This window comes from Tamandua tetradactyla, chromosome 8 (genome assembly GCF_023851605.1).
Source record: "Tamandua tetradactyla isolate mTamTet1 chromosome 8, mTamTet1.pri, whole genome shotgun sequence".
In the NCBI taxonomy this organism is placed as follows: domain Eukaryota; kingdom Metazoa; phylum Chordata; class Mammalia; order Pilosa; family Myrmecophagidae; genus Tamandua; species Tamandua tetradactyla.
In genome coordinates, this window is record NC_135334.1 from 29,436,116 (window position 1) to 29,463,369 (window position 27,254).

The following is a 27,254-nucleotide window of genomic DNA, read 5'->3' on the forward strand; positions in this document are numbered from 1 at the left end:
AGTTATAATAGCATGCGTTATTTCTGTGAGCTAGAGTTGTAGAAGTACGTGTACCAAGTCTAGGGCTATGAAAATTTTTATAGTTCTTGATACGTATTGTTTTTCAAAATGATTTTACCAATTAATAAGGTTATTAAGAAGAAACAAAAGTGGTTTCATTTTTAGGAGTTTTTGTCACTTGTTTCTGACTTCTGCTTTTTCATTCTGGGTTTCTTTCAGATTCTTGTCTTTTATTTTTTGCGATGTCTCCTGGCTTTTGTGAGCTGTATCTGTGAACTTTACTTTTACAAGTGAGTAGAAGTTTTGCTTCTAAAAGTACTAAGAGGAGACCCGGTATAACTTAGATTATTCTCTTTGATAGTTGAAATTTTGCTTACAAATAGAAAACAGTTTCTAGCTGCTAATATTATATAAGAAGTGTGACTTGTTTGAAAACGTTGGAGAGAAATACTTCTTATTATCATTTTCTTTTCCTGAGGCGTATATATACCTGACTCCTATATTATTAATTTTAATTCTGCTCATATTTATCTAACTGATTCTTTACTTGGTAGGATTTAATAGAAACTCATTTTTAGCCCTGAGACCTAAGGTCATGTTTTATCTGTTTTCCCAGAGCTTAGCTGGTAGGAGACTATTTCTAGCGTGGGACTCTCTGCTCTTATTTACACCTAGTGAATTGCCATTCAATAAGTAGCTGTTGGTTGGTTGAATATTAGTGGAACCATTAAATATTTAATAATTCAATAATAATAGTTGCAGTACCCTTTTTTACATGACAGCTAGCAGACATTTTAATAAAGTTTTAAAATGTATATGGTTTTTTAATCATTATTAAAAGTCTTCCCATTACAAAATAGCCATAGATGTCAGATTAAAAAAAAAATCTTTAATTTTGACTCTGGGTAGAGGGGAGGAGGGGAGAAAAAAAAGCCAGTGCCACCTCTGAGGATTGTAACTATAATTTAGCCTTTATATGGATTTGGACATGAATTCAAATCACCCAAATAATCCCCAAAATCCCAAGCTGAGAATTTATTCTAAATGTTCTGGGTTGCTAGTGCTGCAGATATCTTGCAAAAAGCAAATGTAAAATTTCTCTACAGAAGTGGATTCTTGAGCCAGGTATCAAAGAATTTCCACAGATGATGTTCCAACAAACAGATTATAGTAAAAATGAATCCCATAGCACAGAAGGGAAAAAGATGTCATGAGTGAGAGCTAGGAGAAATAACAATCAAAAGAAAACTGATCTGAAAGACTTCATTTATTAGGAATTATTAAAATAATAATATAAAATAGGCATATTTAATATATTTAAAGAAATAAAGGAGGGAATTGAAAACATGAAGAAGAAACAAGAAATAAAATAACCAGCAGAGTTGTAAATGACCAAAACAAAATTTCTAGAAATGAAAATGTAATAATTGATATTTAAAACCCATTGGAGGGGGTGCAAGGGTAGTTCAGTGGTAGAATTCTCACCTCCGATGCAGGAGACCCGGGTTCAATTCACGGTCCCCGCACTTCCCCAGAAAACAAATAAATAGGCAAAGCAAACAAAAACTCAAAGAATGGTGCTGCAATAATGGGATGCTCACATAGGAAAATAATGAAATGTGACCCCACCATACAGCATACGAAAAACAAAAACAGAAACCCAGTGGACTACTCTGGAGGCTATTCTTATGCAAACTTCAATTAGACATTGCAGTTTGCCGAACAACAGTCAAAACCATTTCTGTCAACCCTAAAGAACACTTAGGGCAGTATATAAGATTCTACAAATGTTTCTTGTGCTAGGGTTACTTTCCAGAAACCTACAACCTTCAGATGGGTCCCTAGACCAGATACGCCCTGAAATGCAGAGAGGCCAGCCTCTCCAGAACATCAGCTAGTTCCATCTCCCTACCCCATAGTAGTGACACACCCGTCCAACATGAAAAAGTTAGAATGGACATAGCCCAAATAACCCTAAATTATTTAGGGTTAACTCCTAAAGAGTGGGAGGAAGATCGAAGGCAATGGTGGAATTATACAGAGAAGGTGTAGGGTTTAACAAATGAGCATGAGTACTGAATCATTATATTGATATATATTTTTTTGTCTCCAGTGTCTTGGAGCAGCTAGTAGTAAAAACCTAAAATTGTGGAATTGTAACCCATGTCAAACTCTGAAATCTGTTCTACAACTAATTGTGGTGTGCCTTGAAATTTATTGCTCTTTTGTATATATGTTATTTTTCACAAAAAAAGAAAAAAAAGTCAGTTGTGATGGTAAATGCACATCTATATGATGATACTGTAAACAATTGATTGTAAACTTTGGATGATTACATAGTATGTGAATATATAATATATATCAATAAAATTGCATTAAAATAAAAAACAAAAATTAAAAACCTCGTGGAAATTTTATACAACAGATTACACACTGCTGATAATAAGCTAGTAAACTGGATGATTGATTTGAAGAAATTATTCAGAATGCCATATGGCAAGACAAAAAAAAAAAAAAGAAATAAGGAAGTGAATAAGAAATGTTTAAAAGCCAGAAAGCTTTTATTCTGAGATCAGGAACAACACAAGGGTGCCACTGTCATCACTGTTTTTCAAAATTGTACTGTAAGTTCTAGCTAGAGCAGTTAGATAAGAAAAAGAAATAAAAGACATCTATACTGGAAAGGAAGAAAAACTTTCCCTCTTTGAAGGTGACATGATCCTATATATATAGAAAATCCTAAAAATCCACAACAATGTTGCTAGAGCTAATAAATGAATTCAGCTAAGTGGTGGGGTGCACAATGAACACAGAAAAATCAGTGGTGTCTCTATATACTAATAATGAACAATCAGAAGAAGAAATCAAGAAAAAAATTCCATTTACGATAGCATCTAAAATAATCAAATATCTAGGAATAAATTTAACAAAGGATGTAAAGAATGTCTACATGGAAAACTAAAAACATTATTGAAAAATTAAGATTCAAATAAGTGGAAGCATAATCTATGTTTATGGACTGGAAGACTAAATATTGTTAAGATGTCATTTTTGCCCTGTGTGATTCATAGATTCAACATAATTCTACTCAAAATTTCAACAGTCTTCTTTACAGAAAAGGAAAAGCCTATCAAATTTGTAAAGAAGAGCAAGGGGTCCCAAATAGCCAAAAACATCTTGAAAAAGAATAATAAAGCTAAGGAGTCACATTTTCTGATTGTAAAACTTATTATAAAGCTATAGTAATCAAAACAGTGTGGTACTGGCACAAGAACAGACATATCGACCAATGGAATTGAACTGAGAGTTCACATATAAATCCTCACACCTGTGACCAACTGATTTTTGAAAGAATGCCAAGTCCACTCAATGAGGAAATAGTCTCTTCAACAAATGGTACTGGAAGAACTGGATAGCCATATACAAAGGAATGAATTGGGCTTGTACCTCACACCATATATAAAAATCAATGCAAAATGGATCAGAGACCTAAATTTAAGAGCCAGAATTATAAAACTCCTAGAAAAAAACCTAGGGAAGCATCAGGACCTTTTATTAGGAAATGTTTTCTTAGACTTTACACCCAGAGTCCAAGCAACAAAAGAAAAACATAGCTATCAAAGGATTTTATCATGAAAGTCAAACAACAACCTACACAATGTGAGAAAATATTTGGAACTCATGTATCCAATAAGGGTTTAATATCCACAATATACAAAGAATTCCATCAGCTCAACAACGAAAAGTCACACAACCCAATTTAAATGGCAAAAAAAATGGGCAAACGTCTTGAATAGACAGTTCTCCAAGGAAGATATACAAATGACCAAAAAGCACTTGAAATGATGCTCTGCATTATTAGTCATTAGGGAAATGCAAACAAAACGACAATGAGATATCATTTCACACCCATTAGAATGGCTAATATTACAAAAAGCAGAAAATTACACATGTTGGAGTAGATGTAGAAAAATAGGAATACTCATTGATTGCTGATGGGAAGGTAAAATGGTGCAGCTGCTGCAGAAGCCAGTTTGGTGTTTCCTCAGAAAGTTAAGTACAGAATTACCATATGACCTAGCAAGCCCATTACTAGGTGTATACCACAAAAAATTGAAAGCAGGGACTCAGATCATTTGCACACTAATGTTCATAATGGTATTATTCACAATTACCAAAAGGTGGAAGCAACCCAAGTATTCACTACCTGATAAATGGGTAAGCAAAATGTGGTATATACATGCAATGGAATATTATTCAGCCATCAAAAGGAATGAAGTTCTCATACATGTGACAACATGAATGAACCTTGGAGAATCAATTTCAGTGAAATAAGCCAGACACAAAAAATATTATATGAAATAATTAGAATAAGCAAAACTCATAGAGTCAGTATTTAGACTGTAGGTTACCAGGGGATGGGGTGGGAGTAGGGAATAGGGAGCTAATGTTAAATTATATGGTTTCTGTTTGAAATAACGGAAAAGTTTTGGTAATGAATTATGGTCATAGTAGCATAATGTTGTGAATGTAAAAAATAGCACTGATTTATATATTTGAATGTGGTTAAAAGGGGGACTTTTAGGTTGTATATATGTAATTAGAATAATAATTATTTTTAAAAATCCATGAAACTACACAACACAGTGAACCCTTAGTTAATAGTACAATTATAAATTCGTGCTTTCATCAGTTGCAACAAATGCACCATAGCAATTCAAGATGTTAATAATAGGTTGGTATATATTTTATATATAATTTTTCTGTAAACCCACATCTCTAATGAAAATAAAGAAAGTAGAAAGACAACATACAGGATATTTGGACAACATACAAATTATTTGGAAACTTTGTATTTGACAAGGATCCAGAATATATAAAGGACTCATACAATTCAATTAACAAAAAGACAACCCAATTTAAAAATGGGGAAAAGACTTGAATAAACATTCCTCTAAAAATATGCAGATAGCAAATAGACACTTGAAAAGATGCTCGATGTCATTAACCATCAGGGAAATGCAAATCAAAACCACAAGACACCATTTACCCACTAGAAATGGCTACTATTAAAGAAAAAAACAACAGAAAATTACCATTGTTGGAGGGGTTGTGGAGAAGTAGAATCCTTGTGCAGTGTTGGTAGGAATGTAAAATTGCACAACCACTGTGGAAAACACTTTGCCAATTCCTCAGAAAGTTGAGTGTAAAATTACCATATGTGGTAGTTAGGTTCAGATGTCAACTTGCCCAGGTGAAGGTGCCTAGTTCTATTGCTGTGGACATGAGCCAGTGGCACGTGAACCTCATTTGTTGCTGATTATACCTGCAGTTGGCTAGGAGGTGTGCCTGCTGCAATGGATGATGTTTGATTTAATTGGCTGGAAGCTTAAATGAGAGCGCTCAAGGTAGCAGAGCCCAAGCGGCTCAGCATACCTCATCTCAGCACTCACAGCTCAGCCCAGGCCTTTGGAGATGCAGAAGGGACTCACCCTGGGGAAAGTTGTTGGAACCCAGAGGCCTGGAGAGAAGGCCAGCAGAGATCACCCTGTGCCTTCTGAGTAAGAAAGAACCTCAGGTTGAAAGTTGGCTGCCTTTTCTCTGAAGAACTATACGTTTTTAATGAAATAAGTCCCCTTTTATTAAAAGCCAATCCATCTCTGGTGTGTTGCTTTCTGGCAGCTAGCAAACTAGAACACCATATGACTGGTAATTACACTTCTGGTATATACCGAAAGAATTGAAAGCAGGGACTTGAACAGATAATTGTACATCAGTGTTCATAGTAGCATTATTCGCAGTTGCCAAAAGTGGAAGCAACTTATGTCCATCAGTGAGTAAACAAAATTGGTATATACATACCATGGAATATTATTTAGCTGTAAAAAGGAGTGAAGTCCTGATGCGTATGACAACACGGATGAACCTTGAAGATATCATGTTGAATAAAAGAACAAATATACCATCTCACTTACATGAACAAAGCAAAATAAGCAGATTCAGAAAGTCAAACTAGAATACAGGTTGCCAGAGGCCTGATGAGGGTGGATAATGGGGAGTTAATATTTAAATATAAAAAGTTTCTATTTGGGGTAATTGAAAAGTTTTGACAATGGATGGTGGTAATAGAGGCACAACACCACTGAATTGTGTATTTGGAAGAGGATAAAATTGGAAATTTTAGATTGTACATATCTACCAGAATAGAAGCCCACCATAGAACTGTAAAACACAAACAAGGATCCCTAAATGTTAACTATGGGTTATTGTAATAGTATAATTATAGTAATAGTATTTCATCAGTTGTAACAAAGGTATCATACTAATGCAGAATCTTAATAACAGGGAAAATTGTGTGTTTATGAGATGGGTATATACATGATTTTTCTGTAGACCTACAACTGTTCTAATAAATAAAAACTAAGAAAAAGATGTGAAAGGTAGAGTTGAAAGATTTAGTATATGTTTCATCGGATTCTAGAAGGAAATGATAGAGAGAGTAGGGAAAGGCAGTATTCAGGGAAATGATAGCTATATTCCAAAATTGATAAAAGAAAAATGCTACTTCACAGATTCAGGAAGCCTTACATAACCCAAGCTGGATAAGTAAAAAGAATTAATGAAACTGTGTAAGTTACCAAGGACAAGGAGATCTTAAAAGTTGACAGAGAACTAATAGAATACTACAAAGCAGGGTGAGGTAGTTAAATTGACAGAAGACTTCTCAAAAAACCAGAAGACAAAAAAAAAATCTTTAAATTGTTGAGAGAAAATGACCATCATCCTAAAGTTGTGTTCTCAGCTAAACCATCTTTTAAGATCAAGGGCTAACTAGAGGTTGTCCAGACCGAAAAACAAAATAACCAACCTAACAAACAAAAAATTATAGTTTACCATTAGTAGAGTCTCACTAAAGGAATTTCTAAAGGGTATACTTAGATAGAAGCAAAATTATTTCAGAAGAAACTCTGAAGTGCAATAAGGAATCTGATCAAGAAAATAGTTAACATGGATATATTTGAACAAATACTGACTAAATAAAGTAACAAAAACTAATTTTTGCAGTTAAAGAAACCCACAAGGAAGAACCAAAAGTGGTATAATTGCTTATGTTTCAGAAACGCTGACTTAGGTAACCAGTAATAACATTTTGGTGTTTCTTTTAATCTTTTTTCCCAGTAACTACAATTTATTAAGCAGCTGTGTGCCAGGCAGTCTTCTAAGTGCTTTGTTTTGCATTTTCTTCATAGAAACTTTATGGAGTAGCTATTATTTATTTTCTTCATTTATAGAGGAGGAATCTGAGAGATTATCTAACTAGTCAACGTTCCCATTGCTAGTAAGTGGCAGAGCCAAAGTTTGAGCTTGTGCCCATCTGGATGCAAAGCTTATTATATTTCCACTATATTCTGTTGTTTTCCTATTGATAATAGCCATAATCGTACATAAAGTATACATTCCCTTTAAATAGGGAATAAGTATGTCAGGAATAAGAAAGCTTGAGTTTCTTATCAACCTGAAATTGCTAACAAACCTGTCGAGACAAACCTGTATTTGACTTTAGATCTATTTTCTGTGATGCAGGCATGTTTTTGTTCTTTGATTTGAAATGTCTGTCCGTAAAATTTGCTGTGCTAATAGCCTTTGTCTTTCTCTTAGGGCTGTGTGCAAGAAATTTGGGCTGCATGTGAGTCGAATGATGCTAGCCTTCTTGGTTCTTAGCACTGGCATGTTTTGCTCATCAGCAGGTAAATAAAAGGGCGGGTGAGAAGCCTAACAAGTCCACAGATGTTCCACACTTATATTGAAAGGAAGTCTTTGCCAAGATGTGGTTTATATTTGTATAAAATGCCAATATTTTGCAAAGCACTATGAGCACATTATCTTGATTGACTTTTATAACACTCCTATGATATAAATAGGATTTTTTTTTTTTCAAAAACACCTCCGGTTTTTGAAGGTAGGACACTTGAAGCTCAGAATGGTTAAATGACTTACTTAAAGTCATAGGATTCAGAAGTGGTAGAGGTGGTGTTCTCACCAGGGTGCTTCCTTTTACATTATTGTATCTTTTATCACCACAGAGCTAAACAGTGCAACCACCCACAGCTTTTCTCTGCTGTTAGGGGAGAGAAAATGGTTTTCTTTTTCTCAGGGAAGTTTTTTGTGCCTACAAATGTTGCTCTTGATGGTTCTTTTTCCTACCTGTTATTTGAGATGTATTCTATAGAGGTATGCATCTTCTCTTGGGCTCATTTACAATATGCTTCTAGATATTTAGAATAAAAATGTTAATAAAAAAAGTTAATATAAAGTAAGTCTTTCAGACAATTTATGTTGCCATTGAACAATTTATGTTCTGTGAGCTGAGCCTGCTACCAAAATTGAGTAAAGGTAGTCTGTTCATAATTCTCCAGAAAATTTTTTCCTGGATATAATGGTCTCAATTTTAATTTCTGCTTGTGTATACCAAAATCTAATATAAAAACAAAATTGTATCTAGCACAAAATTCTATATTAACTTTCCTTTGATGACTATATCAGAATTAATGTTGTTCTGTAGGGACTTTGGGGCTCCATCCCCTGAATAATTTTGAGATCTACTGTCTGAAATGAGATTGTACCCTTTTCATTGAGTGAGATCTGAGATTCTTCTGCTAACTTGTGCTCTATATTGGCATCAGCTTTGGATGGCACCAGTGTTGTTTAGCCTTTATCTGTGAAGGTTATATACCATTTTTCTTTAGTTACTTTGCCACCTCTAAAATTGATTTTTATGTGTGGGAGATACCTGCAAGTATATTTACTTTTGTAATCTCAGTTGAGGATGTTAAGGCACAGATTAGTTGAAGGCTTCCTTTAATATAGAACTTCTGAATTTCTGAAATCATACTTCCTGTTCATTTGGGGTTCTTGTAATTGGTAATAATTTTTCTTCCCTAATGCTATCTATGTAAAGAGGCTTTATGCAGCAGGACAGGCACAATTTTTTTTGTGAGTAGCCTTGTGACAGCAATTTTATTCAGTGGCTAGAAATATAAGTAGACTACTTTTATTAAACTTTGGTTCAATGTTACTATGAACATTGGAAGTATCACACCTTGGCTGTGTACAACGAGGTGGTTATGCTAGAGGGAAATAGTTACAGGGCTAGCTAAAAGCCAGACTGTGCCAGTCAATGCAGGATGCAAAGTGGTACTACTGTTCGACTTTTAGCTATTGAGAAAACTTCATAGAATTCCTATGAGTTACAGTTTAGGACGAGAACGGTGTCAGAAAATAAGATTCATTCATGACATAGATTGTCATCAATAACTCTAGTCATTTGAAGCATATTCCCTGCTTGCAACTATAACCCGGGGAGGGAGTGGGTATTCCTCTGGACCTGGAATCTGGAATCTGTTTTGGATTTGGGGCATAGTCCGGGAAAGGAATGGCATGGTTAGTATTGTATAATAGAGGCCCTACAAAATAGGAGTGAGAAAATAAGAAAATCATTGAACTTTTTTTTTAAGAAGCACCACATTATGCCCCTTCTGATGTACCACTGAATAAAACATATTCCTGATTATTGCTTTTTTGGAAGGTAAGTAAATTTTTAGTAATTGATACCTAATGAATCTGAAACTATTTTTCCCTCCCCCCCCCTTTTTAAATTTCTTCGCTGTTGCAGCATTCCTTCCTAGTAGCTTCTGCATGTACACTACATTGATAGCCATGACTGGATGGTATATGGACAAGACTTCCATTGCTGTGCTGGGAGTAGCAGCTGGGGCTATCTTAGGCTGGCCATTCAGTGCGGCTCTTGGGTAAGAAACTGACACAATTCCCCATCCTCCCATCACTGGCAAATATTAGGATATCTCCGTATTCTCTGGGAAGACCTAACGTTACAAGAATTAGTTAAGCCTACAAAGGACCTTGAAAATGGAAGAATGTTCTCCTAATGCTTATTACTATAATTAATTCTACTGAAATAGTGATTATTAAGCATCCTATGTTAGGCTTTGCTTAAACCATTTATGAACTTTATCCCCAAACCTTGCAACAATTCTGCAAGAAAAATACAATTATTAATGTTTTATAAATGGAAAATAAGACTCTGAGAAGCTGATTAACTTGCTTTGAGATATTCTTGCTTTTAAATCCACTTCTTTCTGACTCTAAAGCTGATGCTTTTTCTGTATTGCACCACTGTGTATTATGCCATTTTCTCAGTCATCCAGACTTGAAATTTTAGTCTTCTTTCAGTCCTTTTGCTTTCTTGCCTCTAGCATCTTTTTTTCCAAGTTCCATAATATTTCTCATCCTTTGTACTCTTTCTTCCCTTATTTTGCCTGCAGAATCTAAAATATTTTCTGAGGCCCTTTACATAAAATGTTTTTCGACCTCTGCTCTATGATATCCAGACTCTGATGTGCTTACAAGGCCTTACATGATCCTTATTCTTTTTACCTCTCTAGCCTCTTGTCAGTTCCTCCATTCCTTTCATTCTCTACTCCATCTAATTGAACTTTGTTGAGTTCCCCCAAAACTTCTGGGTGGTGGTTTATTTTGATTGGTCTGCCTTAAGTGAGATAAGTGATTTCAGGGTAACAATCAATCATTCAGTTAGCAATCTTGTCATTAATTGAATAGTTATTTTGGGTTAGACATTGCTGATGTTGTGATAAATAAGACAGTCATGGTTCCTGCTCTTAAGAATTTTATATTTTATTTTTTTAACTTTTTTTATTAATTAAAAAAAATTAACAAACAAAACATTAAGATATCATTCCATTCTACATATACAATCAGTAATTCTTAATATCATCACATAATTGCATATTCATCATTTCTTAGAACATTTGCATCGATTTAGAAAAAGAAATAAAAAGACAACAGAAAAATAAATAAAACGATAACAGAGAAAAAAAAAGATTATACATACTATACCCCTTACCCCTCGCTTTCATTTACCACTAGCATTTAAGAATTTTATATTTTAGTAAAAAAAGAAAGACATGAATAAATAAATGTATTATGGCTTATGAAAGGAGGGATACAGAGTCTAATGGAAACGTGGCTAGTTTGGGAGCAAAAAATAAAGAAACAAAATTTTAATACAAAATTTACATAATTTAGAATGTGGAAGTTCAAATCATAGAAGAGCTGTCCAGTAGACAGCTCATGACATTGCTGTATGAGTGATAAAAAAGTAATGCTATATGAATTCAGAGGTGGAAGAAATTGGTTCTGAAAAGATTTTATGGGGGAAGTAAGATTTGAGTGGGTAATTGATATGTGGATAGATTCTGTGTAAGTAGATTAGTTTTGGGAGAGAATTCTTTATGACCTGAGAGCATGGGTAAGGACTCTGACTAGTGTCTTAGATTTGGAAATCATGGATGTGAAGGTGAATGTGCAACAAGAGTAGAAGTATCTACTGAGAAAATAGATGTAGAGAAGGAAAAATAGAAGCTTATTTTGGGGAGATGTGACCGTGGTGAAGGGTTAGGAAATAAAAAAAGAAGCTGAGGGAAGAGACCAGGAAAGAACAGGAGGAGTAGATCTTTCATGTCAATGCAGCAGACACAAGGGGAGATGAAGCTTGTGGAAAATATTGGGCCTGGCCAAGAGGAGATTCCTGTTGATCTTAGGTCAGTCTTATTAGCTTGCTGCAAGACCTTAAGGAAGAAATAGTGAAGTGAAGACAACATATGTATACCACTTGCTTGAGGAAGTTAAGTAAAAGGAAGATAAAATAGTATTGGTAGGGAATATATCAGAATTGAAGTCAAAGCTTGAAATATTGTATTACTAAAATCCTAATCATGAAACAGAGAGTTTAATATTTATCTGACAGATTAGAGGGCAGTAGGGCACATTTACTCATAATTAGCATACGTTAAATGTTCCTTATACGTAAATATATTCAATGCAGTCCATTCCAGCAGCTCAGTATTTCTGTTTCTTGCGCATCTGTGGAATGCACAGAACTTTGATGAGTCCTGTGAAGAGATCAGCACATCCTTGAGAAGACATCCTCTCACATACTAGCTTTCTTCCCTCACTTGTAACTGGCAGAGACTTTCATTCTCAGTTCAGCATGAGATATGTGTGAATCAGACGTGTTTGAGTATATATTTTCTGTAAGTATTTTATTTAACTCCCGGCTTTGTTTCTCTGTTAAATAGTTTACCTATTGCCTTTGATTTGCTGGTCATGAAACGCAGGTGGAAGAGTTTTTTTCACTGGTCACTGGTGGCCCTAATACTTTTTCTGGTGAGTTTTCTTTTTTCCTCATTTTATTCTAAAATCATAATGAAAGCATCTTCTGATGTAGGAAAGGGAAACATTTGGAGTTCATTCTGTTTTCCAGAGGTGTATCCTTTTAGCATTATGAGAATGTTTCCAGAGCAGAACCCTACACTTGCTATTTATTTTCTACTCTGTTTTAGGTGCCTGTGGTGGTGGTTGACAGCTACTATTATGGGAAGTTGGTGATTGCACCACTCAACATTGTTTTGTATAATGTCTTTACTCCTCATGGACCTGATCTTTATGGTAAGACTCTAGGAGATTTGGGGAAGAGTTAAGAGATAGCTTAATTTGCCTGAGCTTCAAAATTTAAATTTAGTCCCCATATTTTATCAAATATAGCGTTTCTTTTCTAGTGATGTTTTATTTAAAAATAGAATGGCATTCACAGTGATGACATGACATGTTGTAGCCATGCAAATATTTCTCCTTGATTAATGTGCTATTCAGATACTGCTATCGATTATTCCAGATTTTGGAGTTTTGAAGACTGTTAGTGATGTCAAGAGTTCTATATTAATTTTTTAAATTAAAAGTTACCCTTTTTTCTTCTTATGAGAAAAATGTATATAACAAAAAGAAGAAAATGAAAATGCCCATAATGCCATCATCTCCAGATAATTGTTTTTAATATCTTAGAGTTTGTTCCTCCAAACATTTTCTATCCATATATACATTTGATACTACTTTTTTTTTTTTTTCCTATCGGCATCAGAGGGCTAGCATTAGGAGAGAAAGTTTGGAAAATCTGCAGACAAATGAAGCAATTGGGCATGGGGTCAGCCTGGGAAGGTGGGTAGTTTGCCCACCTTAGGGTTAAGAGAAAAAGATATTTAATGCCATTAGTCTGGGGATGCATTCTCCAGTTTACTCCCATCTCTACCGGTCTCCTGATGCCTTTCACTTAGCCAGCAGTTGAGCTATTTTGTATGGCTCCTACGTCTTTGTGGCCTAGAAGGAATTGTTGCAGAGGGATGAGCTGGAGATCAGGTCAGAATGATTGTAGCCAAATCAGTAAATATTTTATGAGTCAGTTTTATGTTAAAATAAGTGGTTTCATTTACCTTAATCTTTTGAAGGTCCTAGAGTATCCTATAAATGTAATTGTTTTGGAATTCTATGTGACAGATTAATATTATCTCTGTTGGTGCCTCTTGTAAATTTAAGCCTGCTAATATCCGTGTCCATAATTTATCAGTGCCACCTTGCAATAGAACCAGTAAATTGAGTGAGGAGATTTATAGTAAGAATATGAATGAGATTTAATTCAGCCTTCTGGGATTTGGGGAATTTTGTCATTTTAGATGGTAAGTAATAGGTCAAAATAAGCAATGTTTGTTTAGTGAGTTGAATTCACAAACCACATAGGTGGAGAATAATTGCTAAGTGAAGGAACTTTAAAGGATTTCCTCATGACTCCAAGATCCCCAAAGGAAGTGAAAAAAAAGCATACACTTTTTTTTTAGCCTAAATGTCTAGTCTTTGCCTCTAGATGTCTCTCTTTAACTAGGGAGAGTTTGCATGCTTTTAATTTCCTTTTGAGTTTACTTGTAAATTTTTCTTGTAAATTACTTGTAAATATTCATTTGATTCTACATGGAGAAACTCTTCTTAGGCCCAGGCTGTACATGAGAAGTCAGTTTACATGGAGCTTCCTGGAAACATAATATCTATTCTTATGGGTAAATAAATTGTGTTAATTTGAGTTTAATTTTGAAAAATAGGCAATGCCACCTTCATACATAGATAATTACATATTGCTTTTCTGACTTTTTTTGAAAATTTTTATTGATAAAACCAAAAAACATACAAACACGAACATTTTTTAACATATGGAATTCCATACTTGGTGTGCAATCAGTGACTCACAATAGCATCACATAGTTGTATATTCATCACTATGATCATTTCTTAGAACATTTGTATCATTCCAGAAAACAAATATTCTGACTATTTATGAAAACATTTGTGAGAGTATGTGGAAAATACACGTATTTCTTATAGTCCTCTGATTGAATCTAGAAATAAGCAGGTTGGTAGGAGGAGTAGGAAAGAACGAATCAAGTCTAGTTTCTGTTTCTAGTTTGATAGTGGGTCAAGGGACCCTTACAGTAGGTCTTGGGACCCTACAGAGCAGTGGCAAGCTTTTTCTTGGACATTAGCATTTGCTGTTCATATTGCCACTGTTTTTCTGGGAAGCGTGTGGGGGCTTTTTTCTGCCCATTTAATGAACATAGGATAACTTCATTTTGCTGTTCTAGAGGTTCAAAAACTGTCACTTTTTTGTGGTAGAAAACGCTTCATTCGGACAGAAGAAATTGCCAGAGCAAGGCACAAACAGGACTGTTGCGGTGCTCTGGTCAGCTGGTCTTTGGGGGCTTATTCTTTTATGGTATTTTTGTGCTTTTATCTCATATTCTAATGTTTTTCTGATTTCCATTCTTTGAAATGCAGAGTGAATACTTCTTCCATCTTAGGAGTAGGTGTCCTTTGTATGTTCTCGGCCTTCAATAAAGATTTGCCAAGAATGAATAAATGAGCACTGGAGTATCCATCAGATTACATATTGATTGCTGTTGTGTCCTAGAACTATTTTGGTGAGACCTGGTTGTGGTGCTAGGTTGAGATTTTTCTTGATAGTAAATAAGAAAAGTACTGTTTAAACCAAAAAGTACTTTATGATTGTTAGCTGATTTTTTATAATTGGTGAGTTCATTTAGTAAATATCAAAGATCTGTAATTTCTAAAAATATTTTTACTGACAAAACAACGTACAAACACAAACGTTCTTAATGTATAAACATTCCATGGTGTACCATCAGTGGCTTACAATATCATCACATAGTTGTATGTTCATCACCGTGATTATTTTTTAAAACATTTGCATCACTCCAGAAAGAGAAATAAAAAAGAAAAAAGAAAAAAAACTCATACATACCATACCCCTAATCCGTCCCTCTCATTAACCACTAGTATTTCCATTTACCCAATATATTTTAACCTTTGTTCCCCTTATTATTTATTTTTTTATCCATATTTTTTACTCCTCTGTCCATACCCTAGATAAAGGGAACATCAGACACAAGGTTTTCACAACCACACAGTCACATTGTAAACATTATGTCTTCCTACAATCATCTTCAAGACACAAGGCTACTGGAACACAGCTCTATACTTTCAGGTATTTTCCTTCTAGCCACTCAAATACACCATAAACTGAAAGGGGATATCTATATAATGCACTGAAATAACCTCCAGGATAACTTCTCGACTCTGTTTGAAATCTCTCAGCCACTGACACTTTATTTTGTCTCATTTCTCCCTTCCTCCTTTTGGTCAAGAAGATTTTTTCAATCCCTTGATACTGGCTCCTAATTTATCCTGGGATTTTTGTTCCATGTTGCCAGGGAGACTCACACCCCTGGGAGTCATGTCCCACTTAGGAGGGGAGGGCAGTGGGTTTCTTTGCCATGTCAGCTTAGAGAGCAAGGCCACATCTGAACAACCAAAGAGCTTCTCTAGGGGTGACTCTTAAGGCCTAATTTTAAGTAGGCTTAGCCTATCCTTTGTAGGAATAAGTTTCATAGGGGTGAACTCCAAAATTGGGGGGTTGGCCTATTGATTTGGTCATCCCTACTGCTTGCGAGAGTATCAGAAATTCTCCAAATGGAGAAGTTGAAATTTTCCTCCTTTCTCCCCATTCCCATAAGGGGATCCTGCACATACTTATTTATTCACTGCCCAAATTACTCTTGCATTTATGAGAACATCACAGTAACCTGGACAAACCAACAGAATCTCATGCCCTATTCAAGATTTCCTGTACGTATGGTGTGCAACTAAACTATTCATACAAATTAAATTAGGAAATGCACTACCCAGAATATAAATTTTGTGCCAAATAAACATCTATCCCTTTAGTCTCACACAGAAGTTGAAGTTTTAAGATATTGATGATAAAAGATCTGTAACTGAATAAGTATTTTGATGCTGTAAGGTAATGCAGTGAGAGGCCTTCTTTGTCATAGAAACTCCAGTTCTATACTGCCATGTTGGCACTATTTAGTGTTATTTTGACTTTTGGGGGGGTTGGTGGTGGATGGTCCAGGAATCGAACCTGGGTCTCCCACATGGAAGGTGAGCATTCTACCACTGAACCACCCGTGCACCCTGTTTTGACTATTTTGCAAGAATCTCTTCCGATCCAAGTGCCTCATTAACTGTGGTGGACATGTTTCTTTCTTTTCTGAAAATTGAAAGTATATAGTGCTGATAAATTTTGCCAGCATCTTTTAGAGCCATTTCTTATACATAAGCACATAATAAGAAGCCTATAAATACTTCTTGAATGAACGGACAAAGGAACTTCAAAGAAACATTATATAAATTGCTTTTGAGTACTTACTGCATGCCCTCAGAATTCGCTAGTAAGACTTCAGATACAAATACTGTACAATGTATTGTGTGCTACTGTGGAAAGATAGTAAGGGATTCATAGGAACAAGTTTGCCTGGTGATATCAGGAAAGGCTTCTTAGAGTTGGTGGTCCTTGAGTTGAGTCTGGAAGGAGGAGTAGGAGTTTGCCTTTTACTTTAGGGAGATGCATATCAGACAAGTGAGGCAAGAAGATTGAGTATTGAGTTCTTTAAAAAAAAAAAAAGTATTTTTACATTAGCTGAACAGGCATGAACAAGATAATTCCATTCTCTCCATTGTGATTGTAATAATTAAATATTTACTTTATCATTCCTGATTTCCAAAGGCATCTTTTTACACTTTCTTGGCTAGATAGTAGATATCAGTGACACACACTCCAGACCTGAGCTCATTTCCTTTCTTTGGAAGCCAGGGGAAAGAAAAGGAGTACTTTTTCACAGCTATTAATTATAATAGCTTCTGTTTATTGAACACCTATTATATACCAGTAATTTTACACATGCCATCTCATTCCCCTCAATAACCCTGTGAGGTAGGCCTTATTTATTCTGATTTACGCATGAGAAAACTGAGATTAAGATGGTGGGGAACTTTCCACATAGTTAAATAAGTGGCTGAAATAAGATAAGAATCCAAGGTTGTCTGGCTCCAGCCCTTTGTTCTTTCTACTAAAACAGCATTATCAAAGCCCTGGAATTTGGGTCTTGAGACTCTACAAGAGAATAAGCTTGCAAAATCAGAGAGTATAAGTTGGGTTTAGGAGAAGATGAGCTCCAATCTATTGAATGGGCCATAAGTTGAATCTTTGAAGGCCCAGTGTAGGCTTTGGCTTAGAGGGTGAGCAGGAGGGCTTGGATGGTAGACACATGCATACTGGCAGATTTCCTATCATGTGGAGCATTGCTCCATACCCTTCCTGAAGAAAGGAGGAATGTTTGCACAGGATAAAGACTACTGGCATTTGGGATATTAAAAGTAGTAAAGACATAAAATTATAAACAAACACAAAGGCAAAATATCTAGTGAAGTGGTCAGAGATGAAGCAGAGAAATTTAGTATTACAAAAAAGAAGGTAACAGGTCTTGGCAGTGATTTTTTCCCTTTGACCCTTGGAATAAAGCAAAAATTTAGAGTCCTCAGATATTGATGTTGATGCATATTTTTGTCTGGTGAGTAAATGTGGTGCTCTCTGATGAGTACGCAGGTCTGGTGGAAGGCTTAGGAGGAAAGTTATAAGAAATTGTCTTTCCTCAAAAATTAACAGTGGAGAATACAAGCATGAATTCTCACATGCCAGCCAGAGGACTTGGGTTTAATTACTGGTTCATTGACTACCCCCCACCCCACCCCCCCAAAAAAAGAAAATAGCAGTGGATCTACTCAGGGATGCTATTTTGGAGTTAGAACAGGATTCCATGACTTGTTTTTATGTTTTTCAGCATCTGTGTGATCACTGGACAGGCAGTTTCAGAAGGTAAAAGTAAATGCCTTCTATTAGAAGGTCTATCATTTTCTCTCAGCGGCAGAGGAAAAAGTGCAAGTGGAGTCTTGGAGGCCTGCCTAGAGCTGACTGCCAGCCAGAACTGTTCCAGAGCCTTCATTCTTTTGATAATCATTTCTGTTGGGCCTTGGTAGCTTTTCTTTCTTGATGATACAAATTTGATATTTATAAGGATGACATTGTCATTTAATTCTTACAGTTCTATAAAATTGTAGGTTTTTAAATCAGTTCCCCTTCATTCAATCTGTGAAACAGTAAACATTACCCCTTCTTCTTTTAACCTCTTTCGTTGCTCCTTTTAGCTCATCTGAATGAAAGATATTGTGGTACTTTCCCTAAAGAGGGAGATTGGTGAGTCATTCCCTGCAGGGACCCTGGGCTTCAAGTTCTTTTCATCTTACATCTTATCTTGGCATAAATTAAATGCTTAGGATGTCATGTTGACACATTTTTTTCTGCATAGTTCAGCTTTGATACTTTTTAAGCAGCATCATTGTGTATCTCCTTGGAAAGAGATAAAAAAGCTTTTACCTTTCCTCTTCTAAGGCAGGTGTCTCATCAAGTAGGGGAGGATACTGGCATAACAGAGTTCACTTTGTCCCCATTTGGCCGCTTTTTTTTTTTAAGTATTTTTTATTTTTTAATTTTTTTAAATACCAAAAAACACATAACAAACACAAGCATTCCTATTTTGATCATTCTGTTCTACACATACAATCAGCAATTCACAATATCATCACACAGTTGCATATTCATCATCATGATCATGACTTGGAACATTTGCATCTATTCAGAAAAAGAAACAAAACGAAACAGAAAAAAAATTCATACATACCACCCCACCCCTCCCCCCATCGACCACCAGCATTTCAAACTAAATTTATCTTAACATTTGTTCCCCGCATTATCTACCTCTGTTCCATATGTTCCACTCATCTGTTGACAAGGTAGACAAAAGGAGCATCAGGCACAAGGTTTTCACAATCACACAGTCACATTGTGAAAGCTATATCATTATTCAGTCATCCTCAAGAAACATGGCTACTGGAACACAGCTCTACATTTTCAGGCAGTTCCCTCCAGCCTCTCCATTATGTCTTGAATAACAAGGTGATATCTACTTAATGCGAAAGAATAACCTCTCCACCCTGGAATCTCTCAGCCATTGACACTTTGTCTCATTTCACTCTTCCCCCTTTTGGTCGAGAAGGTTTTCTCAATCCCTTGATGCTGAGTCTCAGCTCATTCTAGGGTTTTTCTCAATCCCTTGATGCTGAGTTTCAACTCATTCTAATTGCCCTTGTTTTTAAGACTGTTGTCATTTGAACTTTCTTCGCTCCTAGCTTATCCTCCCATTTTTGTCCCCTCCTTTAGGAAACTAACAGTCCATTGTGAAATGTTCACAGCTTGCTTAGCCATTAACTTTATCTATGAGCTTCTAACACAATAAAAATAATTGAGTTTACCACAACACTTTTGTTTCAGGGACTCAGAGTACAGTATACTTAGATAAAAAAATAGTCAACTCATCCTTTTTCAACATGAAGTTAGAATCGTCATTGCCCAAATATCCCTGAAGATTGAGAGGATGATCAAATGAGAGGGAAAGGTTGTAGCTGAGAAATTAGGATTTAACAAATGAGTTTGACTACTGAATAGTTATGTAGATACTTCTTAGTTTTTAGTGTTTTGGAACAACCAGAAGGAAATACCTGAAATTGTGGAACTATAACCTATACTATACTTGGCAGTTCCTCTCTAACCACTTATTAAATTGTACTTTTGAAATTTGTCTCTTTTCTGTATAATATGTTATATTTCACAATAAAAAATTCTTAAAAAATAGTCAGCTAACAGGAGGGTATGGTAATTTGTGGTAGAGACAAATAATTACTGAGAACTAAAGAGCTATATGTGTATTTTTTCCAGTATCAAAGAGATGAGAGTGTTCTTGCTAATGGATGCTTATAATCTGTAATAGATGATATTGAAACATGACCCCCCTTTTTTTTATTGTATAGTATAATATATATACAAAGCAAAGAAATAAAAAACCAGTAGTTTTCAAAGCCCTCTTCAACAAGTGGTTACAGGACAGATCCCAGAGTTTGTCATGGGCTACCATACAATCCTCTCAAATTTTTCCTTCTAGCTGCTCCAGAATATAGGAGGCTAGAGGGCTTAAATATTTTTTTATCATTGCAATTGACTTTTCTTCCTTCCTTTTTTTGAAAATAACATATATTCAAAAAAAGCTATAAATTTCAAACACAGCACCACAATTAATTGTAGAACATCTTTCACACTTTGACATGGGTTACAATTTCACAATTTTAGGTTTTTACTTCTACCTGCTCTAAAATACTGGAGACTAAAAGAGATATCAATTTAATGATTCAGCATTCATATTCATTTGTGAAATCCTTTCTTCTATGTATAACTCCACCATCATCTTTGATCTTTCCATACCTTTCTTTAGGGGTGTTTGGAAATTTTTGATATTGGAAGGGTCTGTCACTAATATAGGGCAGGAAAATGGAGGTATCTGATGTTCTGGAGAGGCTGGGCCAGGTTTTAGGACTTATCTGGACCAGGAACCCATCTGGAGGTTATAGGTTTCTGGAAAGTTACTCTAGTGCATGGAACTCTTGTTCCACACCGTGATTAAAACCTGCATGTGTCATTCACTGACTGATTGAAGTAATCATACAGAGGGGAATCTTTTGGAATCTTGCATATTGCCCTAGGTGCTCTTTCAGATTGGCTGGAGTGGTCCTGGTTGGGGGTTGGCAGGGTATGATAGGTAGTAAGGTCTACCTGAAGCTTGTGTAAGAGCAACCTCCAGAGTAGCCTCTCGACTCTATTTGAACTCTCTCTGCCACTGTTACTTTATTAATCACACTTCTCTTCCCGCCTTTTGGTCAGGATGGAATTGTTGCTCCCACTGCCAGGTCTGGATTCATCCCTGAGGGTCCTCTCTCACGGATGACCCTCTTTCTTGCCCGTCACTCTTTGATTTCTCGTCAAAGGCCCAGATTTCCAAAATTCTGTTAAGGAAAAAAAGGGTCAAAAGTTGGAAGTAATTCCTGCACACTGATGGACAGCAGAGTGTTATGTGAAAACTGACCTCTCTGGAAACTGGACTACTAAAGAACTCAATATAGGAACTGTGTTGTTAAGTATTAATAAAAAGCCAGAGAAGGTAGATATTTCTGTTTTGAAAATAAAATCATCCGTTAGCTTTCTGTCATCCAGAAGGTTACTTTTAAGGAATAAAAGATGTGAATGCCCATAATGAACTTAGCCCAAAAAATTCCATTCATTGTATTTAGACAGGAAGAAGTGAGCCTTCCCCGTAGGTGACACACCTGATTGAACTTGAGGCCTTTCTTCATGTTTCTCTTTCCTGTTACTCCTCCTTTAATGTTTCTAGTATTGTGAATTTGGTTTCTAATCTTATTTTGCTGTGCAAGCTGCAAAAATGTCAGGTTTGCCTGACTGTTCCTCTGCCTTCTGATTACCCTTTTAAGCAATGCTGATTGCAGGAAATTGCTTAGTGCAAGGCGGGTGTCCCAACACATAGTGATTAAAACCCGCATGTGTCATTCACTGACTGATTGAAGTAATCATACAGAGGGAAAAGGCAAATGAAAAAACTGCTAAATGTGCAGAAGGGGCTGTTTCTCATCGTTTGGGTTTAAGGATTTTGAGTTAAATATTCAAAACTAACATGAGGGAGGCTTGTATTTTCAGTCATTTTGCTTCATTTCCAGTCCTCAAAGCTTCTGAGCAGTATTGGGGTCTCTAAACATGATCCTAACACACAGACCCCTATGTACATAAGTCTAAAACAGTGGTTGAGCCTATCAAGGAGAAAGGCATTCGACCGTAAATACAACAAACAGGTGAACAAAATGAGAGAGGCCTGAACAGCTCAGGCCAAGTTTCTTTTATCACTTGCCTTTGTTCTGTAGAATGTTATGGAATTAATTAGATTCAAAATAGCATTTTTATTATTTTATACTGTACATGACTCTGTGTATATTATTTTTATTATTTTAACTGTACGTGGCTCTATGTTCTTAAACTGTTTGAATTATTTGGTTGTTCTGAAAAAATATTAGTCCCACTTGGGCATGGCAACTTGAACTAGATATATAGTCAGTATAGAAACTACAAGCTAAATATTTGAAACTTTTATTTTTGTCTAAATCATCATGACCAATCCTGCTCTCTTCCTGTCTTCTGCCTTTGTGCTTCCCATGTGTAGCTGAACATGGAAAGAGTGGGCTTGTGGACTCTCATTCCTGAGTCACTGGATCTCAACATTACTTGAGCAAAGGACATGATGAGTCAAGTACTGAAATAGATATTAGAGGCATACATTAATGATATCTTACTTCTTTGTCACCCTCAGGTACAGAACCTTGGTATTTCTATTTAATTAATGGATTTCTGAATTTCAATGTAGCCTTTGCTTTGGCTTTCCTGGTCTTGCCTCTGACTTCTCTTATGGAATACCTGCTGCAGAGATTTCATGGTGAGTGCTATAAAAGATACTAGTTTTTTTAGAAGGGAAGAACAAGTAACATGTATACCAAGAAGTGAAAGAAATTTTCCAATTATTTTATTCTCTTATGAGAGTGGTTGGCTTATTGAATTTTCAGTCTGTTTTTGTAAATTTATGAACCCATATGAAGATTTGTTAATTATTGCAAATTAAACTGATGGGAGGAGGATCTTTAAAATGCTTCAAGAGAGGAAGGCAGTATAATTTATAGAATCACTCAGGGAAGCAACATCTCAGAGAATAACAAGCCTATTTGAGTCTTCTCTTCTAAAAAAGTGAGTGTTAACTTAATAGATTGCTTAAGATAAGCTTTGCTTAGTGGCAAACATTCTTTGGGAAATTACTTCAGCCAAGTAACTTTTGTTTTCCCCTTAACTGAAATAGGAGAAGCTTTGAATTTCTAAGAAGCATGTTGCTTCTTTTTACCCTTTAGCTTCTCTTTTTGCCTTATTGTGAAAAATATTGTTTGCCATTTACTTTGCTTTCTCTAATTCTGTGTGACATAGCAGTGTTCTCTTTGCAAGTTGTCATGGCTCTGGATAGCTAGTGCTTAGTGTTTCTTTTATGGAAGACAGATTTGAGCAGAAATTCATAAGAGCTTTGGAAAAAAATTAGATTACAGATTTTTCAGTCTGATTTTTGCAATATAATTGATTCTCCCCTTTCTGCTTTTCTACTGTTAATGGTTTTCCCAGTGTTCTGGTATTAGACAATGAAAGCAGCCTTCAGAATCATGTTGATTTGTTTTAGGACTTTTATTTCAATATAACCGTAATGTATCCTACCAAAATTAACATTAATTTCTTAAAAGCGTCTAATACCCAGTTAATAATCAGATTTTCTGAAAAGTGTCTTTTTACAGTTTGTTTAAAGCATGTTCTAAGCAAGGATCTCATATCGAATTTTCCATATGTTTCTTAAGCTTCTTGAGAGTTCCCTCTCTTCCTTTTTTCCTCTCAAAGATTTCTTAAAGAAACTGGTCATTTATGCTTGCAAAATGTCTCATATTTGAATCCAGTTGTTTTCTTCTTTAAGGTTTTAACTTATTCTTCTATCCCTTTTATTTTGTAAGGATCGCATTTTCTTTTTGTGAAAAGTAACTTTTTCCTGATTAAAAAAATAATCTGTGTTGGTGGAAATTTTGGAAATTCTTATGATATAAGTAAAAAACAAGAGAGTAAGCTGTTCTCTACAATATGAATGCAGTTTTGGTTTACAAATGTGTACATGTGTCCACCTACTAAGAAAATGAATGGTTTTTGGTTTTCCTTTTACTTTATATATATTTTATAATAGAAATAATACTTCTTTAAAATAAAAAAAAGCAGAAAAATGTAAAGAAGCAGGACATTCCAAAAATTTAGGCCACATTAAAATAATTTTTTTGTTAGTCTTTAAAATACAAAAGATAAAAAGTCTGTTTCTTGTAGAAAATAAATAGATTTATTTTCTTATAATTACAAAAATTCCAACTTAGAATCTACTTCCTGGAGAGATATAAATCTTAAATGGTAACCTAAAATCTCATGATAAAAATCTTAGAGTAGAAAATTTCAAAAATAAGCTTGTTAATTGTAGTTCAATAATTTTTATCTCTAAAGAATTTTTACGAAGTTACAGATAACCTAAAAACGCCAGATTGGGTATTACTCAGGTAGATATTTATAATCCTGATTTTGTCATCTAAACTTGTTTGCTGTGGTTATAGTCGATACCAGGAGGCGCTGTGTACCTACTATTTGCCAGTGATTGTACTGCCTTGCTCATTATCATTAATATAAACACAGCAGGAGATGACTTCACTGTGGGTTGCTGATTTTTCACTCATTGTTCATGTACTAAACCACAGGAACTTGCCAGAAGGTTCATGAGTCTTAGTGTTTATTAAGTTCCTTTAATTATTTTTTTTTTGTTTAACTTTTATTTTGAAATAACTTCATACTTACAGGAAAGTTGCAAAACAATACTTAGAACTCCAGCATACCCCCTAACCCAGATATCCAGCCTTTAATTTTTTCACAAGCTTTAAGTACATTTTTTTTGTTCCAATTTTGAGATTGGCAGTGAATAGGTATTGCAGAAGAAGAGAGAAAACTTAACCAGTAAGTTTTCCTTTAAGAATGTTTTTACTCTTGTATTGAAACAAGTTGTTTGGCATTTGTGAAAGCTTAATGAAAGCCAGTGATGGGTTTGAGAATCCGTCTCCTTTTCTTTCCTTTGATCTATGCCATTAAGTGTATAGGTAAGAAGATTAACGAATTAAACAGAACATAGGAATTAAAACCCAAGAAATGAGTTTATGCTATGCTTTTGCTTAATCTCAGGAACCTTTGCTATTAGTGATGAAACTCATTAGAGGGGTAGGCTTTTTCCCCCTTATCTGATGTATTAAGCCCAGGAGACCATTAACCTGACTTTCATTTATGTTCTAGCTAAATCTGATACTGTCCCTCCCTTAGGTTTTGTATCTCTTGGAAGAGCTATTGGAGTATATTCCTCTTTCTACTTGACACTTTTATTGCACTGGAGAAAATGTGAATGATAGAGTTGAAATTTTTATTGGGTGATTTAGGGCGTAATCCCAGGTCTAAAATCAAAAAGCACATTGAAACTAAATATGTTGTTTTGTTCTAATATGGTGAAAGGAGGATATTTTTCTGTGTCTTGCAGTACAGAATTTAGGCCACCCGTATTGGCTTACCTTGGCTCCAATGTATATTTGGTTTATAATTTTCTTCATCCAGCCTCACAAAGAGGAGAGATTCCTTTTCCCTGTGTATCCACTCATATGTCTCTGTGGTGCTGTGGCTCTTTCTGCACTTCAGGTGAGTTTCAGGGAAATGTGTATCAGTGTCATTCTGTTTCGCTTTTTAAATCACAGCTCATAAAACTTCAGGGTAAATTAGAGTGCTTCCAGCTAAGCTATTCTATCTATAACATTAACCTGATACAGATCCTTTTACTTAAGTTTTATGTATTGACTGCTTAGCTGTTTATCATACTCTTATTTGCTGATGACATATTTGCAAATGTGTGTTAATTTGCGTCTGTTGCCAACAGAAATCCAATTGCTATTAAAAGATGCTTTTTAAAGTTATTTAAAATGGTGCCATAGGAGAGCTAATGGAATGTCTGCTCTTCAGTTACTAGTTCGGAATAATATTTGTTCAAATGACTGAGATTACATTAGGCAGTTTAGCAATATGAGACACTTTGTAATCCTGCTTAAAAACTGTCCAGGTCAATTCCCTGTTAGAGTAGAATATCTCTATATTTATGGTCTCAGCAGCCTCTAGACTCTTTCTTGCCCTCTGCTACCTTTTGCATTTGGCAGAAAAAAAAAATAGAGTGGTAGATTGTTTTTTAATAACTCTACTGAGATATAACTCACATACCATAAAATTTACCCATTTAAAGTACAGTTCGGTGGTTTTTATTATATTCACAGATATGTACATCCGTCACAGATATGTATATGCATCTTAGAAATCTTTCATCCCCTTAGAAAGAAACCTTGTACTCTTTAGCTGCTGTCCCCCTTTCCCCACCCTCCCAGCTCTAAGCAACCACTAATCTACTTTCTGTCTTTGTAGATTTGCCTATTATGGACATTTCTTATAAATAGAACCTTAAGATTTGTGGTCTTTTGTGACTGGCTTCTTTAATTTAGCTTAACATTGTCAAGATTTATCCATGCTAGGATGATAGTTTTTAAAAAATTTTATTCTAAAAGTAATTGAACTTGAATAGATGCTCCTTTTATCTATGGTATGGACAAACGATGGAAGATATGGATAAGAAGTGGACACATAATAGGGAAAGCAACGGTTAAAATAGATTGAGTGGATTGAAATACTGGTTGATGAGAGGGAGGGGTAAGGAGTATGGTGTGTATGGGTTTTTTTGTTTGTTTGTTTTTATTGCCTTTGCTGGAGAGATGCAAATGTTCAAAAAAATGGTCATAGTGATGAATACACAACTATGATGATATTGTGAGCCACTGATTATATGCCATGTATAGAATGTTTGTATGTCAAGAATGTTAGTATGTTTGTTTGTTAAGGTTTACAATAAAAATATTTTTTAAAAATTGAACTTCATTAGAAAGTAGTAAAAAATAGTTAGTCCTCCTACCGTAGCAAACCCATTTTCCAACATTTTTGCATTTCAGGTTTATTATGGTTGTAATCTAAGTGTACATATGTATTTATATCCTTTCAAACTTAATATTATACCATAACATTCTCTATATTGCTCTATCTACCCATCATTTATTTACAAGTCTAACATTCTACTGAATGGGATATAATATGCATATTCTCTATATAATGATATTATCTTATATAATATATTGAATTGGATAAGTAGTATAACAATTGGATATAGTGTTTTTCATGTTGGAATTTAGGTTGTTCTACTTACTTTGGTATTATGAATAATGCTATG

At 35.1% G+C, this 27,254-nt stretch overlaps 1 protein-coding gene across 4 annotated transcripts in view; it reads left to right on the plus strand.

The window, feature by feature from the left end:
* The window catches only part of ALG9 (ALG9 alpha-1,2-mannosyltransferase), a 222,550-nt gene that overhangs the window by 55,428 nt on the left and 139,868 nt on the right, over positions 1-27,254 (plus strand). For all 4 annotated transcript variants that reach the window (XM_077112967.1, XM_077112969.1, XM_077112968.1 and 1 more), the window contains exons 4-10: positions 220-290; positions 7,660-7,748; positions 9,674-9,809; positions 12,177-12,264; positions 12,441-12,546; positions 22,656-22,778; positions 25,479-25,633. In XM_077112967.1, the coding sequence (XP_076969082.1) occupies positions 220-290; positions 7,660-7,748; positions 9,674-9,809; positions 12,177-12,264; positions 12,441-12,546; positions 22,656-22,778; positions 25,479-25,633 (768 nt within the window). The remainder of the gene's footprint in view (positions 1-219; positions 291-7,659; positions 7,749-9,673; positions 9,810-12,176; positions 12,265-12,440; positions 12,547-22,655; positions 22,779-25,478; positions 25,634-27,254) is intronic.